Source organism: Podarcis erhardii (assembly GCF_964252035.2).
Source record: "Podarcis erhardii genome assembly, chromosome: 2".
In the NCBI taxonomy this organism is placed as follows: Eukaryota; Metazoa; Chordata; class Lepidosauria; order Squamata; family Lacertidae; genus Podarcis; species Podarcis erhardii.
The window spans coordinates 44,513,823-44,531,646 of NC_138498.1; the positions used below are offsets into that span (position 1 = coordinate 44,513,823).

A 17,824-nucleotide genomic window follows, 5' to 3' on the forward strand; every position below is an offset into this window, starting at 1 on the left:
GTTCTTAACCTAAAGCACCACTTTAGCTAATGGGGCCTCCCGCTGCCGCTGTGCCGCCGTTGTGTGATTTCTGTTCTCAACCTGAAGCAAAGTTCTTAACTCAAGGTACTATTTCTGGGTTAGCGGAGTCTGTAACCTGAAGCGTCAGTAACCTGAAGCGTCTTTAACCTGAGGTACCACTGTACTTAAAATACTTAAATAACATGGGGGGGTAGAAGATATGCCAGCAGAATTAAAACAGATGTAAAACATTGTAAAAGGCCAGAGTCAGTGTAAGAGATCTTCAGTTAATTGGGTAGGAGGCATAATTTAGTGGTAAAGCACATGCAAAAGGCCACCTCAGTCTCCAGGTGAAGGATAACAGGTGATAGGAAAGATTCACCTACTTGAGCCGCTGCTCAGAGTAAACATTACTGGGCTAGATGGACAAAGAGCCCTACCTGGTACAAGGTAGAATCCTATGTTCCCATGTACTTGGTACTAAAAGGATATAAAGTGCCAGCTGGGCTTCCTAGAGAGGACATTCCATAAATGTGGTGCCACCACTGAAAAGTCCCTTTCTCTGATCACCAGTCTAACCTAAATAGGTTGAAACACTTAGAGATGGGCCTCGGAAGATGACCTATACATTTGAGCAGAGACCACGAGGCTGCAATCCTAACCCCAGCACTTGGGAGTAAGCCAGGCAAGCGAGAAGCACAGTTCAAGGCCACATTCCAACCAGACGCCTGAGGGCCAATGAAGGGTGTGGCCTCAGGAGGAGACATGGCCTAGGGAGAGGTGTGAAGGGCCTGCATCTCTCCCTCCCTGCCCAGGTCTGAAGTTCCCCTGGGAGGTTCAACTGGTGCCTTCATTATACACCTTTAGATGCCAAGCAAAAATGTTCCTCTTCAACCAGACCTTGGGCTGATTGACATCTTGTACCCCTTTAAAAATTGTGTGTGGGAGGGGGTGAGTGGGGTTATTGGTTTGTGGTTTTTTTTGTTCTTGTTTTTATCATGTATTTTGTGCTTTCATATTGTATTTTTAGGTTGTGAACTGTTCTGAGATATGTGGGCAAAGGGCAGTATACAAATGTAATAAATTATCATCTAAGCAGTACACCACCTTAGGTTTCAGGCAAGGAATTTGGGAAAACACTGCACTGCACCACAGAGGAGTCTGTCAGAAATAGTTGGGATTGTCACTATGTACATCCACTGCCTTTGATATGGGCAATGACTGAAAGGGTCCAGACATGATGGATTAGATGTCAGACTGGATCATTTGCTCCAGTAGCTACTTATGCCAGTATTGGATACCCGACAGATTTACTGTATATTCTCTCTTCGATCAGAGGCCCTTCAACTGGTGGATTGGGGACTTACTACTAGGTTGCCTGATCTAAGGTGGGTCACAACAGCAGCACTACCACCATACAAATGTATGGTATGAATGAATTAATGAATGAATAGGTCCCCAAATACTTGTTTGGATTACATGGGGGTCCTGTGTAGGAAAACACAGAAGACTGTTGCAGCTTAAACATTTATGTGCTACGTCACTAGGTTCATTGGCTGTGTGTTGGAGCCTAATGCCACCTAGTGGTTAAAATTATTCAAGCACCTCAAAGAGCAATCATAAAATGCACTTTTATTTGTGAAAGTTGTGGGTGTTCAAACTCTACTAGACAAGGCTTTTCAGGTATAAGTCAAATAGCTGATTCTTCAAACCCCACTGAAGACTCAGCCTATGCACAACTGCGATTTGCTCTCCTTTGCGATCAGTTAGCTGCAGACTTCCTTTTGGAAGGGAAGGTTACACATTTTTAAAGGGAATAAATAAATAGGTGGGCACTGTCCATTCCTAATATGGAATTAAGCCTCCTTCACAGCATACAGATTTCTGGGATTGCAACCAACCACATTGTTCGGCTGTGTCAGGTCTTACAAAGCTGTATGTGGGTAGAGTGGGTGATTCTATTTCTGTATTGCACAAGTGAAAAATAATGCAACTTTAATGAGAGATTTTGCAAAACTGAATCAAGGAATACAGTACATGAAACCTTGACCAAAATATATTGCATCTGTGCCAACTCTGACCACACATCAGAAAGGGCGGGACCCACCAGCTGATACATGCAAAAGACATGAGTCAGTCAGGTTTCAGGTCTTGTTATGGGACCTAGAGAAGCTGAGGGAGCTGAGCAAGAACAAGTGGGTGGTCCAAAACAGGGACAGTAGCTTAGGGTGCAGGCATCACACCAGAGAAGAGTCCTTCAGACTGGGGCTAAGGCTTTATTGGGCCTAGTGGGCAGGGATTGGCCTTTGAGGGTCACCTGACTGAATGCTCAGGTAGACCAGTATTACATGTAGTTGAAGCAGAGTTCGGCCTGCCAAACATGCAGTTAAAGCAGAGTCCTGGTGCTGCAGAGATTAAGACACCAGTCTGCTGGGAATCCTGGTTTATGCACACACAGTGGGTGCCATGTAACAGGGCTCTGCCTCCAGAGAGCTTGCAGCCTACAAGAGCCAGTATGCTGTGATGGCTATCATGTTGGTATTACACCAGGGATACCTGGATCTTCAAACTGACCTGTATCAACTTGTGTGCCCTTCCCTTTCTCCTGTGTGGCTAGAGTTTCCATGTGCGTCACATTCTTCAAAGTTTCAATTAGTCCTTGATTCATTCTGAAAACCTTTTAGCCTCTTTATTTCACAGTTGTGTAATGCAGGAACAGATTTCTTGCTCAAGCCACTCCACCCACCCATGATGACCTTATGGCTGTTATTATCAGCCTTCCCTACCTCACAGGGTTGTTATGAAGAGAAAATGAAGGCAGGGGACTATGTTTTGTGGGTGAGAAGTTCTCTAGTGGTTTAGTGGTCTTAGCTTCGCCCCTTCCTTCCTTCCTTCCTTCCTTCCTTCCTTCCTTCCTTCCCCCCTCTCGCACATTTTTCCACAGTGAGTTACAGAAGACAGAATAAGAAGTGTGAGTGAGGGAGTTTGTCACAACTGGTAGCGATCCCTTTGCAAGCAAATGAATCCCGAGCAACGAGTTTTGCTTCCCTCCTCCTTCCTCCAGTCCTTTCGTCCTGCCTGGAGCTGCCATGGAAACGGAATAAAGCCTCTTGCACTGAGTACAGTGTGGTGTGCAGGCTTAATGCACAAGCAAAGGAGAGGGTCTGGGAGAGGAAGATCCTTGCAGACAGGAGAGAAAAGAGCAGAGGTTGTGCATGAAGAGTTCTAGAACCGCCTGCAGGTGAGGAATTGATGCCAAATGGGATAAGGAAGTCAGAGAGGGAGAGAAGGTTGGCATGTAACCCACGACCAGTGTTATAACCACAGCCAAAAAAATGTTTGTGTCTGTGCATGCTAAAACCACCCTTCTAAATGATATTTAAGGACAGCCTGCTGCAGATCTAGCAACAGTGAAGTGGTTCTGTTTCAAGGCTAAGTGTCTGGGAGTGCATGTGTTTTGTTGGTGGATGTTTTAGAGTGCCCCCAAACTGTTTATATTTTGTGGGAGGAATACAAACACATCCTGGAACTTTAGGTTTGCACAATTAAAGTGGATTGCAACCCTCTGTCATCCTAGTGTCACAAATCCATTTTAAATAAACAACAATGGACTTTTTGCAGTTTGCAAAGTGATGGGGAAATGCATTCAAAAGTGTAGGATGAGTGAATTATTATTATTATTATTATTATTATTAATTTATTTATTTTGTACAACACCCTATACTTGCACGTCTAAGGGTGGTTCAATGACACGTAAACACCCTGCACGCAAATAAGGGTGAATGTAAGATAAATACTCTTTTTCGTATAACTACCCCATAAACAAATCAGAACAAATGCTCAATGAAGATCAGACATTGTCCAACTATTGTGTAAGCTTTGTGCAAGCATATCAGGATGAATGTTGAATAAACTGGTTCTCTGGAGGAGCCCCGAATATTGTGGACAAACAACAACATTTTCAGCAGCAACAGCCAAAAGGAATTGGAATCTAAAGCAACAGCTTCTTTCAGAGACACCAGGATTAGATCCTCTCACAAACAACTTTTAGCACAAATGTGCAAATCACTTATTGGTATCTCTGCTTTTCAACTTCAAGTAACAATAATTCTTCCATCTACTCAGAGTAGGATATCATTAAGCCTAGGCAATTTCCCACTTGCCTGATCCACTGTAGGACGTGGAAGGCAAAGAAGGGGAAATGGAAAGTTGCCTAAACGCCACAGAGTAAACCACCCTCTGTATGGCCTTAAGGCATTTTTCCATCTTTCCGCTTTCCACAAAGCGAAGTCTGGTTACCGGATCTAAGGAGAAAACTGTGAGTAAGGAAGTGTTGTTGCTATTCATGACTTGGAGATAGGTCTTGCTAGGTGAGCATCTCGATAAATGGCTATATGAATTATATTCTTAGAATTTTTTTTTAAAAAAACCGTATTGAATATTTTTCAAGCCACTCCATCTCATTGCAATTATTCTTATTCTGTCAATTAGGTATATATATCCTGCTTTCTGCGCCAAAAGCATAATCAAGACAGCATGCAGGATAAAATAATAACAAAAACAAACTAAAATGCAATGTTAAAAACAATAACAAGGAAGCCACAATAGCAGTAAAAAAGCAGGGTTATTTTTTAAAAAGTAAGAGTCCATAGGTCAGGGGTGGGAAACCTGTGGCTCTCCAGATGTTGCAGACTCCTCAGTGGCAAAGGTTGATAGGAGCTTGAGGACGCAGCTACATTAGTAAGGAAAAGGTGTTTTATATGCATTATAACACTGTGACACCAGATAGCACTGTGGAATTCCGTCTTTAGCCAACATGCTTTCCCGCTATGTTGTTTTACAACGCGTTTTCCTGAAACACTTTTTTAATGTGTCTAGATCCAGCCTAAGACCAGTGACAACCGGAGGGCAACAAGCCCCTCCCTGCCCTAGATAATTATTTTTTCACATTTGGAATGGCAGTTCCAACTCAGCATCCACAGATGCCCTGCTGCCCACATTGGTGTCCCTGGGCAGGGGAGGACAGATTATGAGTTTTCATCTTTTTCTTTTTTTAAAAAGTAAGGCTCTAGCCTTCCAGGAAAGTTATGAAGCAAAACATACAGGTACGCTTCTAAGTGATTTCTGCAAGATGGGGGCTGCTGCCTGTCAATGCTTTTAACCAACGAGTGAAGCTGTGATTGATAAATGTGTTGCTTAGACACCAGGCATTAGGAATCCCTGGGATCCTAAAGAGCTAATGTTTTCCCCTGTCCTTTAGCACACTTTTCCTGTTTCTGTCTGTCTTATTTCTAGTCTTTGGATTCTCTTTAGTTTGCCCTTCTTTTCCCCGTAGCAGCCAGGATGCATCTTCCCTAAGGTCTCTTAGTGTTTACTAAGGCTACCACCCAGGTAAGTGGGTGCAGGATGGCAGCCTAGACTTTGGTTTATGGTTGACACTCAGGAAACAGGAGGTTCTTGTGTCTTTGGCAGCTGTATGGCAGGCAGAAACTCAACAGGTTAAGGCAAGCCATTCCTAGTATGGAAAGCCTTGCCATAACTGTACTGTCTCTAAGTTTTGGTTATGCCTGACCACTTTGTTCATCAATGACAGTGCTATCAATAGTGCCACACAATGCCCGCTGTACAACTACCAGGAGAGGAGCATTCAGTGTGGCAGCATCAAAATGATGGAACTCCCTCCCAATGTGCATTATGCAAGTGCCTTCTGTTTTATAATTTCAAACACATTTCTGTTTAACTAAGCCTTCCTTGAAGTGTGACCAGTTCTGTATTTTAGTCATTTATCGCTGAACAGTTTTAATGTTTAACTTTTTATATTGTTCCGTGTAACTTTGTATTGCTCACAGTTTAGGTATATAGAGAGAGAGAGAAAAAGAGAGAGAGAGAGCACTAGCTAAATGTGCTAAACAAGCAGACTTTGTTTCAGTGCAATAGCCAAGGATGTTACTCAATTCCCACTTACCATTTGCTTCTAGTGATGTTTAACCTGACAGAAGTGACCTTCCTCGGTGATGCCCACACTCGGTTCCAGACTCTAAAGCCTTGGTGGGATGTCCTGATGGACTACTTGGTAGTAGCGATGCTGATGGTCTCTCTCCTCTCAGGTACTCTGCTGATTTCTATTGACCATATGACCTGCTTGCCTCTGAATTACAAGCTAAATGAGACCACAGCAGCTATGCTCAAGCCTGGAGCTATGGACAGTGCCACCACCAGGGAAGAGTTTTCTACTGAGAACAGTGGACGCCCAATCAACCTTGACTACCAGCAGTACCTGTACATAAACCATGTCTGCTATCAGAATGCTTTGCCTTGGTTCTCCAAGTATTTTCCTTACCTAGCACTTGTCAACTCACTGATTTTAATGGCAAGCAGCAACTTCTGGTTCAGGTACCCTAAGACGTCCTCAAAGATCGAACACTTCTTATCCATCCTCATGAAATGCTTCGAGTCACCTTGGACCATCAAGGCCGTCTCTGAAATGGTCTGCCAGAATTCCCTAGACCTACCCAAAACCACGGATACTAGAGGGTGTCAAGAACAATTTATTTCCCCTTCATCCTCTCCTATCCTTGACTGGAAGGAGAGGGAGCAGGGCCGGGCACTCTTTGAGAAGATCTGCAGATTCAGGGCACATGTTGAAGGTGCCAGCTTGATTTATATGGTCTACATGGGACAAACAATCTTCAAAGTTGCCAAGATCCTAACTGTGCTGGGCTACACCTCCAACTGCATAGGAGCCATCTCCTTTGAACATGTTTGCTGGCTGGACACAGAGAACCTCACCGGCTACTCTGTTTTCCTCTGTAATCACAGCTTGGCTTTCATTCTGCAGAAGTTGATGGTGACCTACCTGTTCTTGGTATTCCTCTATGGGGTGGTGGGGGCTTACCCACTGGTGTGGCTGCTGCGGCAGCCGCTGCAGAAGTATTCCTTTAAGCAAATGCGAGAAGACAGTCACTTTCTTGGCATCCCAGATGTCTACAACGACTTTGCTTTCCTCCTGCACATGGCTGATCAGTGCGACCAACTATACTCCTGGCGGTTTGCCATCTTCCTCTCAGCCATGAGCAAGAGCTCTTTGCTGGATGTGGGCCTTGAACACAAGGCAAGTACTGAAGGGCTGCAGCTGCATGTGCATTGATACTCAAGGGCATCAGAGAACTAAGGCTTCACAAGCTGCCAGGCTATCTAGGGCCCTCTTCTGTGAAATGGAAGTCCTGAAGCTTGCAAACAGTCCCAGCCAGAAAAATAGGTATACTAACCTTTCTCAATCCGCATTGGTCAAGATGGGCCCCGCTGACCTAAGAAGGCCCACAGTATTCCACATCACATTTCCTGACATTACAACCTGGGGTTGTCTCTCTCAGGGGTCTCCACCAGTATCTCTCTAGCAACTTTGGCAAGATGAAAGATGCACTGTTCAGACCTGTCCTTGTTGGGCTGGGATTATGAATATGGATTTCATATGGATATGAATATAGAAGAAGGGGTACAGCTCAATAGTTAAGCATGGGCTTTGTATGCAAAAGATCCTGGGTTCAATTGTTGGCATCTCCAGTTAGGGCTAGGAAAGGCTCCTGTCTGAAACCATGGAGAACTGCAGCCGGTCAGTAATACTGACCTAGACAGATCAATAGTCTGATCCAGTTTAAGGAGCCTCTGATATTCTGATTAACTGAGGGCTGAAGATAAGGCAAATTCACAACTGGATCCTTTAACTTTCGTTTCTGTTTTAATGCAGTAGTTTTTATTAGCTGCTCTGCAATAAAAACAACAGGTACCTGCATTGCCTGTGAACTTTCCTCCCTGGGGTTAATAACAGCGCTCTCTCTCTCTCTCTCTTTCTCTGTGTTTTTTTTTGGGGGGGGGGAGGGATCAAGGAATTGGCACCAATAATTGGAAAACTTCAATAGAAACCAAAGCCTCTTCTGTATTCCTGCTTAAAACAACAACAACAAATAATACACTGACCTGGGAATAAGTGCAACAGGGACATACTTTTGAGTAAATATGCATAGGATTGCTGTAGCATTTATTACATCTGCTCTAGCCCTGGGATATTAACAGAGAAGCAGATTTGAGCTGGCATGATTTCCCTGAGCTATGCTGAAAGTAAACATATGAGCACATACAAATTAATGTATAAAACTGGAACATTGTCTCCAAATGATCTTTTCAATGTTTGTTTGTTTGTAAAAAAAGAATCGCAGGACTCTAAGTTTCAATTTAAGAGTATAAGGAGTTGTAGGTAGTGAAGTGATCCACTTTCTGAAACCAAAGGAGAATATTAGTCATATGATGGCACAATGGGCCATCAGTGTGCCTGGCTGTTAACCAGAAGGTTGGGACGGCTGCGGGCAGGATTCCTGCATTGTGGGAGGTTGGACTAGATGACCCTTGGGGTCCCTTCCAACCGTATAATTCTATTATTCTATTTCCAAGCCGCTCATATGTTAATGAAGCAAGTGTGGGTTCAACAAGCCCTTCTGCCAAAACAAAGAAGATATGTCCTCCTGCACCTCCCTTTCCTGCCTGTCTTAGAGGAATGACACTTTAAGGATATATGAAAAATGTGTCAATGAGGCACTGACATAAGAAAAGAGGTGTTTCTTACAGCAAGAATCAAAAATCACCATAACCTATATAAAAAAGGAGAGGCCTTGTAGCCCTGCAGTCAGAAACAATGATTTACAGTACAATCCTATACATGCCTATCCAGAAGTTCTATTGTGGTTAATGGAGCTTCCTAAAGTAAGTGGATATAGGATTGTAGTCTTCTTAACTGGGAAGCAGATTGACAAAGGGTTAGTCCACACTTTCACTTATGTCATGCATAGAAAGCATGGGTCCAAGTAGTTTCCTGCAGATTTCTGCATGACCCACACTTTCAAGGCATGGGTCCAAGCAGTCCTTTCCAATTGAAAATCTGCTCTTTAGCAGCAGGATGAGAGGAAGTGTGGATAAGCTGGGAGAGCGAGCTCACAAAGTAACCTTAGTAGTCTCTAGTTAAATGAGACAGCTCTGTGGTGTCCCCAGTTCCAAAAACAATTCAGGACAATGTCCCTTATTTTAAACACAAACAAAGAAGAATGCCAAAAACAGAAAGGAGCAACATAGTGGAACTCAGAAGACAAAAAGTACTGTACTCCCATAGAAATGAAATGGCCTGTTATGGTTTGCATTTTGCTGGAAGAAACCTATATTATCAGAATGTTCTGGCTGAAGGCAAAGCATCCTTAACTATAGCTAAAGTCACACAGGTGATGTTATCTGAATTAGAGGTGACGGACCATGGCAGGAAAGTCAAAGGAAAACCAGTACGTAAAACTAATTAACGCATCTTGCCCCCCCACCCGCCAGCATTGCACCTTCCACAGAAAAATTCTAAGAGTCTGTAAGGATTTGACATTTCCTTCTGATACAATCTGTATATGTATTTTTATGTAGGTAAGAATCAAGTTGGTAAGGTGTGGGGAACCCATGGTCCTTCTCCACACATTTCTAGACTACATGTCCTATCATCCTTGATCCTTAGTAATGTCAGCTGATGGTGACGGGAGTTGGAATCCATCATCTGGAGGGTCCGAGGTTCCCCACCCCTGAAGCAGAAGGCATATATTTAAAATTAAAGATGTGTGTGTCTTAGGATGGAGGAGTGTGTGCATGTATATACATGCAGTTTTCTTCTTAAACCCTAACTTGATCACCATCTAAGAGAATGCAATAATGGCTTGCTTTGCTCTGTACTTTGGTAGCTGCTATCTCATAACATGCTTTCCCATGTACTTCTTCATGCAGTGCATAGTTAAACTATGAAACAGGAGGCAGTGATGGACAAAATGTTGGACAGCTTTTGAAGAGGATTAGACAGATTCATGGAGGATGCTGTCAGTGGCTACTAGCCATGATGGCTACTAGCTGTGCCTCCACTGCTGGAGACAAAATACTTCAGAATACCAGCTGCTGGAAACCACAGGCAAGGAGAGTGCCCTTGTCCTCCTTGTGAGTTTCCAACAGGCGTCTGGGTGGCCACTGTGAGAACAGAATGTTGGATTAGATGGGCCAGAAGGCTCTTCTTATGTCTGCACCAGACCCTTAAAAGTCAGCAGTTCACACTTTAGTTGGGAAACAGATCCGCAGCAACTCTAAGGAATATAAACCCAGCTCCTTCGACTCCCAGACCTGTACTCTGTTACACTGGATGTCCCTGCAAACATTCTATTATGGGTACTCCACAATACCAAGAAATAGACAACCTTATAAAAAACTTAGCAAACTGTGATTCCCAGGGGCCTTTCATGAGGTTGTAGCTGGTTCCATTGGTTCCGTATCTGCGCTTCCTAGTTTCATATTTGATTCAACAGGTCGGACCTAGCAGAAGCTAGTGCGACAGCTCCCACTAGTGCAATGCCCTGCAGTGCAATGCATCCTGCTCCGGAGTGTGGGGAGAACCCCCAGAATAGTGCAGGCGGGGGGTTGGGGAGAGAAAGACGGGAGAAAAGGCGGCATATAAATGCAACAAGTACACAAATTATAAAGAAGCACAAAGGAAACCCAAGCGCAGGCAGGAAAAAATGCTCTTCCATATTTGGAGCAGTTCAGCTCCGGCTGGTCTTCAAGTGTGAGAGGTACGTGCCATAGAATCACAGAACTGTAGAGTTCGATCCAGAGGGTCATCTTCTACTCCAACCCCTGCAGTAATACTGTATTTTGCTCCCCGCGGAACTTGCACCCAGGACCCTGAGATTAAGAGCCTCAGGTTCTATTGACTGAGCAACCGGGCAGCATCTTCTAACAGCCCTCCGACCCGTCATGACTCCCAGACATGCTCCCTAGTCCCCATCAAAGCTGAGTGGAGATGCACGAATATTGGCGAGGAGAACGTCCAAAATATCATTGGCGGCGCTGATACTGAGCTCGGGCAGCGTTTTGGTGCCCTCGCGCATGCGCGAGCGGGGAAAAGCCGCGAGGCAAAACAAGCACAGCGGGCAAAAGTGAAGCCGTGCCTTTGCGGTGGGCGGAGGAGGAGGATGATAATATGGTGGCCTGGTTGGTCCTTTCGGCGCGTGCGCACTGCGGTGTTTGTGTATTCTGGCTGCGCGGTGGCGGCAGCGTCGGCGGCTCCGGGGGAGGGGGGGAAGATGGCGGCGTCCTCGTTGGAGCAGAAACTGTCCCGCTTGGAGGCCAAGCTGAAGCAGGAGAACAGGGAGGCCCGGAGGCGCATCGACCTCAACCTGGACATCAGTCCGGCCCGGACTCGGCCTAGTAAGGGAGGCTTTGAGGGGGGGAACGGGGGCGGCGGCGGCGGCAGGGGAGGCTCCGCGGAAGGCCCCCCCCCCCCGCTTGGGCGACCGACACGGGCCCGCCTGGGCAGGAGCCCCGGGGCCGGAGGGATGCGGGCGGGGATGGGGAGAGCCGAGCTGCCCCGGAGAGGGGCCGGTAGGGAAAGGTCCTCCCGGAGAAGCGAAGGGGTCGGGAAACCCGGGGCGCGGAAACAAGGGGGCTCTTGTTTACCACGGAGCCTGGGGGAGGCGGAGGCCCAAGGCCAGGACACACCGGGGCAGGGAGAAAGAAGACCCAGGGGAAAGGTAAAGAATGCGGTGGGGAAGGGATTTGGAGGAAGGCGTGGGCGTGGGGGGCGGGGAAGAGTTCGAGAAGGAAGAAACATGTAGGGAACAGAGTTGGGACCTGGGACCTAGTGCCCGGGCCATGATCTGCGTGTGGGTTTTTATAGGAGGACTCAGGGTGGAAGGAGAAGAAATGAGTGTAGCAGTAGGGGGCACCGACAGGAGGTCATTGGGGACCTTAGGTTAATCGATCTTCCTGGGGGTGGGAAACCACCTGTGTGTTGAGCATATGATGTGATGGCGTTAGTGGACCGTGGTTCTTTGAGATTTTATTTAAAAATGAGGACAGTACTTAGAGCTCAGAGTTGCTTTCGTGGGGCCAAGAGGAGTTACCATGTACTGTATTCTGATTAGAAAAAATGATATACAAGGAGTTGTGCTGTAACTGTTATACTGGAGGAAGTAAAAGTGGATTTAGGACCCCCCAATTGCCACATTATAACTTATGTTTTTAAAGCTAGGGAAGTCTAAGCAACTGCTCACACCCTGCAGTGGAGAGGGAGGGGGGTGGGTTAGGAATACTATGAAATATTGGTAGGCTGTGCTCAGAAATGTCCCCAAGTGTATGCATCTCTAGATCAGGTTCCTGTCATTTGCTGGACTAGTATCTTTTTGTAAACAAAGAAGCTCACAAGTGTTCTTTATTTAAGTTCTAACTTAAATACAGGAAAGTTCCATATTGTGTATATAGCAGTGCTTCCAAAACTCATACGGTTTCCCCACCCCATCTTGGATTAAAATTGAATGCATCTTTCACCCTATACTCAGATGTGTGTCAGGGTCTAGTTAATAGTGTCATAGTCTAGTTAATAGTGCATCTTGGTTTACTGTTTCTGTTTAGTTATCTTCATTGGTGTTTCTAGGAAGACCAAGCACTTGCCAGTTGTACAATGGACTATGGCAAGGACTTACCTGTAGCCTCCATATGCTGAGGGATATAGACAGGTGTAGGCATCCAATATGGTGACTTAATTCTTTCAAGACACACTTCAGCCTCTCTCATGACACATTAGATGCTCCAGCATGCAGTTTAGGAATCACTGATGGCAAAATGTGAATATATTCACTTGAGAAGAGAGCTGAGGGAGGAACTTACTTATTTGGCATATTTATAGGCCTCCCTTTAATAAAGTTGTCAGGGTTGTTCACAGCCAGAAAAGCTCAGTCAGTAGAGTATGGATCAAAACCTACAAACTTGAGCTACTGGTTTTGAACAGACTAAAATTTTCATGATCAACCAACAGCCCAAGTTTTTATGCTTACTATAGCTGTTTGACCCATATTTTGAGATACGGAGCTGAAATTTAACATGGAATTAATAATTTTTTGTACTGTACCACTGAAGGATTTCCCCCTGTAATTGTATTGTATTGCTACTTGGCACACAGGACAAAATATTAGAAAGTGTGTTGATAACATGTATAAGTTTGTCATAAGCAACATAGAATGTATATTACAATGATAGTGACATTGAAAAGATTTAGAATATTTTAAAATCAGATTTCTAATCGTTCGGCAGTAGATTATTCTAGCTGTATAGTCTGTCTCTGTGAATAAGGCACTTACCTGTGTGGCCAAGGTGAAATTGCCAGGGCAAGAGTGAAATGAACAACAAATCTAAATCATAATTTTTTTCTGACAAGCCAATGGATGAATATGTTGATCAGAGTGCCTCTGATAGTCATTCTATGGTTGGAGCAAATCTCCAGTTATAACAACTGAGACTTAAGCATGCACAGCTCAAAGTTTTGGTGCAGACACAGGGCTCTTACCTGTGCAGGTAGGTAGACTCTGCCCCATTCAGTATAGTGCCTGGGATGTCTCTGTCCCTACATTTGCCTCTACTGCGTGCATTTGCCTGCTGCTGGAGCAGAATCCAGAAGTAGCTATGTCACTGAGAATGGGAGAAGATTTCCCTTTAAAGTCAGTTAGAGGAGGAAAAATGTGAAGCTTATCTGTTCCTCACTGCTTTTAAAGTTGAATTACCTCTGGAGCATGGGAGCTATTTCAACACTGTCTGGACCTGCAGTGCCACGATAATGTGCACAAACAAACATCATGTGAGTGGATGCTTATTTATTAATTTTGATGGTTTATGTCCCACCTTTCAATCAAACAATTTTCAAGGCAACTTACAAGCAGGAGGTAACAATACAACCCCCACCCCCAGTTCACACATACAATCTAGCAGCTGCTGGATGGGACCAGAGCTTGCTTTTCATCAGCTCTCTAGTCTCAGGGCAACTGGCAATTGAAGTTGAGTGTTCTTTCTAGAAGCAAGGGGGAGGGAGGAAGCAAATTCCGGCAGCTGCTCATTCTCTGGCTGATGAATGGGGCCAGACTGGTCTCCCTTTTGCCTTACTTCCTGTGAGGCAGGGGGTGCAGGTTCCTAGTGGCCCTGCTGTCCTGGCCAGAGACAGAATGGGATTCTCTTCTGTTTTCTGGTCCTTGTATTACATGATCTCTGCCAAGATTGAAATTGGAATGTGGTTGTTTCTTATCCTGGTGGTGTGGGAAGTAATTGCCGTATTTTTCGCTCTATAACACGCACCTGACCATAACACGCACATAGTTTTTAGAGGAGGAAAACAAGAAAAAAAATATTCTGAATGAAACAGTGGATGTATCATTTTTGTGCTTCATGCTGTGGCCACAGACATGTGATTTGATGGTGAGTTTGGGGTAGCCCAATGCAAAAATCCTGAGAATCCATGTGGATCTGTGCTTTGTAACCACGTTTTTGCACCATTGTGGCCCTAGGCAACAGTGGGTGTGTGATTTTTTTGGTGCAGGCTGTAGCCATGGACATGCTATGTGATCTGATGGTGAATTTGGGGTGACCCAATGCAAAGATCCTGAGGATTCATGTGGATCCGTGCTTTGTAACCACGTTTTAAGTGGGGAGGGAAGGAAAAACACAGAAGGGACAAGGAACACGAGAGGGGTGTGCGGAGAAGCAGCTGGCTAACAATGCAGGAGAGGGGTTTAACGGGAGGGAGGAAAGGAAGGCAAAAGTCCCCCCCCCCAATCCAGCCCCCTCCCTCCCTCCCTCCCTCCCTCCCTCCCTCCCTCCCATCTGCATGTTTTCTGGCTGCCTGCGAGTCCCTAGAATGCTGGATGCAGCAGCAGCAGCACCGGAGCATGGAGAGGAGAAGGTGGTGGCTGTCGGTTGCGCTCCTAGCAGACGGAACCTGAGCCGGGTGGGCTGGAGCCTGCGCGCAGTGTGACTAGGAAGGAATTAGAAGGAATTTTTGCCTGATTTTTGCCCCTGCACTCGGGCCAGTCGGCTCCAGGGACCACACATTTGCTCAATAACACGCACAGACATTTCCCCTTACTTTTTAGGAGAAAAAATGTGAGTGTTATAGAGAGAAAAATACGGTATATTATCCCATGCACCCACGTGGTTCTTGTATCTACATAGTACTGGGGTTTTCTGAATCCAGGATATAGACAAGCAGTTCCAATAGTGTAATGCTAATATTTGAATTGTTCTTTAATATCCAATAAAGAACAAAGAGCAGATTCAGTTTTGAGCCACTTTTCAAATCAGCTCACCTGGTGTAAGATGTCGGGGGGGGGGGATGGGAAGGGATGTTTTAGCTCCTACAACTAGTTGTGGGTTTAATGTGAGTGTAATGCTTTCTGGTTCCACTTTCCATTTTGGTTTTGTGGCTTTCAATCCTGAGTCTAGAAGCTGGAAGTGGAGATTACACTGTGTATGTTACCATAGGTTAGTAGGTTATGTGTGTGTAATTAGTTAGGGGAGGTTTCTGATAACCCTTCCATGTATTCAGAGACTATGTGAGGAGGATTGTGGGGCTGCATGAGCTAATCCTGGCTCTATTGCAGTATCTAGCAGCCCTGTACCCCTCACTTTACTATGTGAAAAGAGGCTTGCTGTGCATACTGAATTATTATTATTATTATTATTATTATTATTATTATTATTATACGGCAGTTATTTATTTGCTACCCATCTGACTGGATTACCCAACACTCTGGGAGGCTTCCAACAAAATATGAAACCACAGTAAAACATCAGTCGTGTGCATCAAGGTCCTCCACATAAGTTGGGATCTTGATGCACAGATATTGGTATATTTGTAGAGCCCCTTCTCCTGTGTGCTAATTGCAGGTGAGTGGGCCTTCCTGCTATGTAATTGGCAAGAGGCAATTCCTGCTCATGTGGTTCTGCAAACTCCTTAACTTTGACCACATGGGGAGAGTCATTGAACTAACCCCCCACCCAATTGAACAACCATTTCTGATCTAGGCTTTCTAAATATTTATTCAATGTACTTCTGTTTAGTTCATATTCTGTCTTTCTGAAATCTTGTATGCTTACTTTTCACACATTTGTGTGAGGGAGATAGTGTTCATGAATGCCTAATAATGTACCCCATTAACCTTAAGAATGTTTACAAAGTATTTCACAAGAGTGACACGAGTCATGGTCCTTCCCTAATTAAGAAGCATTTCTTCAGTAAGAATAGATGCTACCTTCTTATATGGTATAGTGGAACTAGAACCAAGGTCTGTATCCTTCCTACTTTGTCGGATGATCCATAGCTATCTAACAGAGAAAATCTAATTTACCAGATCGTAGAGGTAGAGGAGGTTTTGTATTCATTTAAAAAGGACAAGACATACACTTGGTTTCTCTAGTGGAATGAGACAAGGGTAGTGTAGGTGAGAGATTAAAAGGAGAAACAAAAGTTCAAATATGCTTTATGGAGAATCCAGCTGCACCTCCAGGATTTTTGTTTTACACACTAGCCTCAAACTTAAGTGTAATGTGATTCTTTCAGTATGCTTTATGCAGAATAAAAAGTTTTTATGAAGGTGACTTTTCTGTTTTGTTCTGGGTAGTCCACAAAGGCAACAAAAAGCTATTATGTACTTGATGTTTTTTGCCGTACTCTCAAGCTTCTGATATAAAACTCCTGAATTCTACACTGCACTTTGATTCACATTTCAGGCTATCACATCTCATTTTGCATGTGGGTATCCTTTTAGAGAATGAAATTTGAGAATGACTTATGTGGCCATGTCTTCATAATTGCAGGCTTTTTGTAAGAAGATGTTAATAGTAGTTTCTTGTAGAATATGTGTGACTTCTGGTTTGTGCTGTTGGGTGCTTATATGCCAGATGTAAATGAACATGATGAAAATGGAGTGTTCAAAAGTTGCCTTGCTGAAATTAACTCTTTTAAAGCAGATCATGTTAATCCATTTTAACTTAATAATGACAATTTAAGACACCTTTTAAAATTATTAGCATGAGGCAAGTAGAATTTTGACAAGTTGCTACATTGGTATAGACTTCTCATACTTATAATTCTTGTAACAATGCTCTTGTGTAAAAACACTTTTCAGTGATAATGTGATCATAGCAACTCTATAAAGTTGTATGTACCACTTTTAAGAAAGGGGCTGTAGTTTAGAGAGATTTGCTTCCCAGTGTCTCTTAGTGAACCCATGACTAAAATGAGGGAGAACGTAAAATGATGACTGAGACATGGCTTCTTGATTTATTTTATTAAGATGGTGAGGATCAGTTCTTGTTTATTCAGGCTCTTACTTGCAAAAACAGAGTGGAAATTGGGATTTCTTATACATTTACAATTAATATTCACAATAAATGGTAGCTTGAACTGCTTTTGAAGAGTATAAAAGTCCAAGAGAATATATTTGGAAGTACACCTAGGTTTTTAATGTGAATGATGCCATCATTGGTAGGTTATAAAATTGATTTCATTGTGACAGAAGTCCTACCAAGTAATCCTTATGGCACAGTTTTTCAACCATTTTGGTCCATGGCTCCCTTGACCAACTACATTCTTTGTGCGATACCCCTGTGGGGCTCAGGAGCGCAGTTATGTCATCCCTTGCCTGCTGAGCCGGCAGCTCCCTTGTGGAGGGCTCCCTCAGCCTCCTCTCTTCTCCCCATGGGAGTCCATCTGCAGCTGCTGCCCCTGGTCTCTGTGCTGCCTCCCCTGCCCCAAAGAGAGGTGCCTCCTCTCACTGCCCCACAGGGGCCTGGGAAGCATGCCCTGGTCAGCTCCAGACACACCATTCACCTGGGAGCTTGTAGCCAAGGCTGCTGCAACAAACAACTGTGCAGACCTTGTGAGGCAGAGATGTGAGAAAGCATCAGATGAAGGGAGGGAAAGTGGGACAGAGGCCAG

At 44.5% G+C, this 17,824-nt stretch overlaps 1 protein-coding gene, 1 long non-coding RNA gene and 1 pseudogene across 6 annotated transcripts in view; 2 read left to right on the top strand and 1 right to left on the bottom strand.

Moving 5' to 3' along the window:
* The window catches only part of LOC309334791, a 78,380-nt gene extending 76,123 nt beyond the window's left edge, over nt 1-2,257 (bottom strand). Inside the window, exons 1-2 of the long non-coding RNA XR_014153275.1 lie at nt 2,108-2,257; nt 10-1,964 (exon numbers count right to left, since the gene is read on the bottom strand). This is a non-coding gene — a long non-coding RNA (uncharacterized lncRNA). The remainder of the gene's footprint in view (nt 1-9; nt 1,965-2,107) is intronic.
* A 215-nt stretch (nt 2,258-2,472) lies between these two features.
* LOC309334789 (volume-regulated anion channel subunit LRRC8D pseudogene) lies at nt 2,473-7,808 on the top strand (annotated as a pseudogene). Of its 3 annotated transcripts, XR_014161649.1 has the most exons (3): nt 2,611-2,626; nt 3,065-3,241; nt 5,979-7,808. The product of XR_014161649.1 is annotated as a volume-regulated anion channel subunit LRRC8D pseudogene (transcript). The 3 variants fall into 3 exon arrangements; XR_014161647.1 differs by lacking the exons at nt 2,611-2,626; nt 3,065-3,241 and adding an exon at nt 2,473-2,534 and having other exon boundaries at nt 6,108-7,808; XR_014161648.1 differs by having other exon boundaries at nt 2,550-3,241; nt 6,108-7,808.
* A 3,278-nt stretch (nt 7,809-11,086) lies between these two features.
* Nucleotides 11,087-17,824, top strand: part of MAP2K7 (mitogen-activated protein kinase kinase 7) — a 35,655-nt gene continuing 28,917 nt past the window's right edge. The window contains exon 1 of one of the 2 annotated variants that reach the window (XM_081851138.1): nt 11,087-11,271. In XM_081851138.1, the coding sequence (XP_081707264.1) occupies nt 11,148-11,271 (124 nt within the window). In that variant the 5' untranslated portion in view covers nt 11,087-11,147. The remainder of the gene's footprint in view (nt 11,272-17,824) is intronic. The other variant, XM_081851137.1, reaches the window with a different exon arrangement.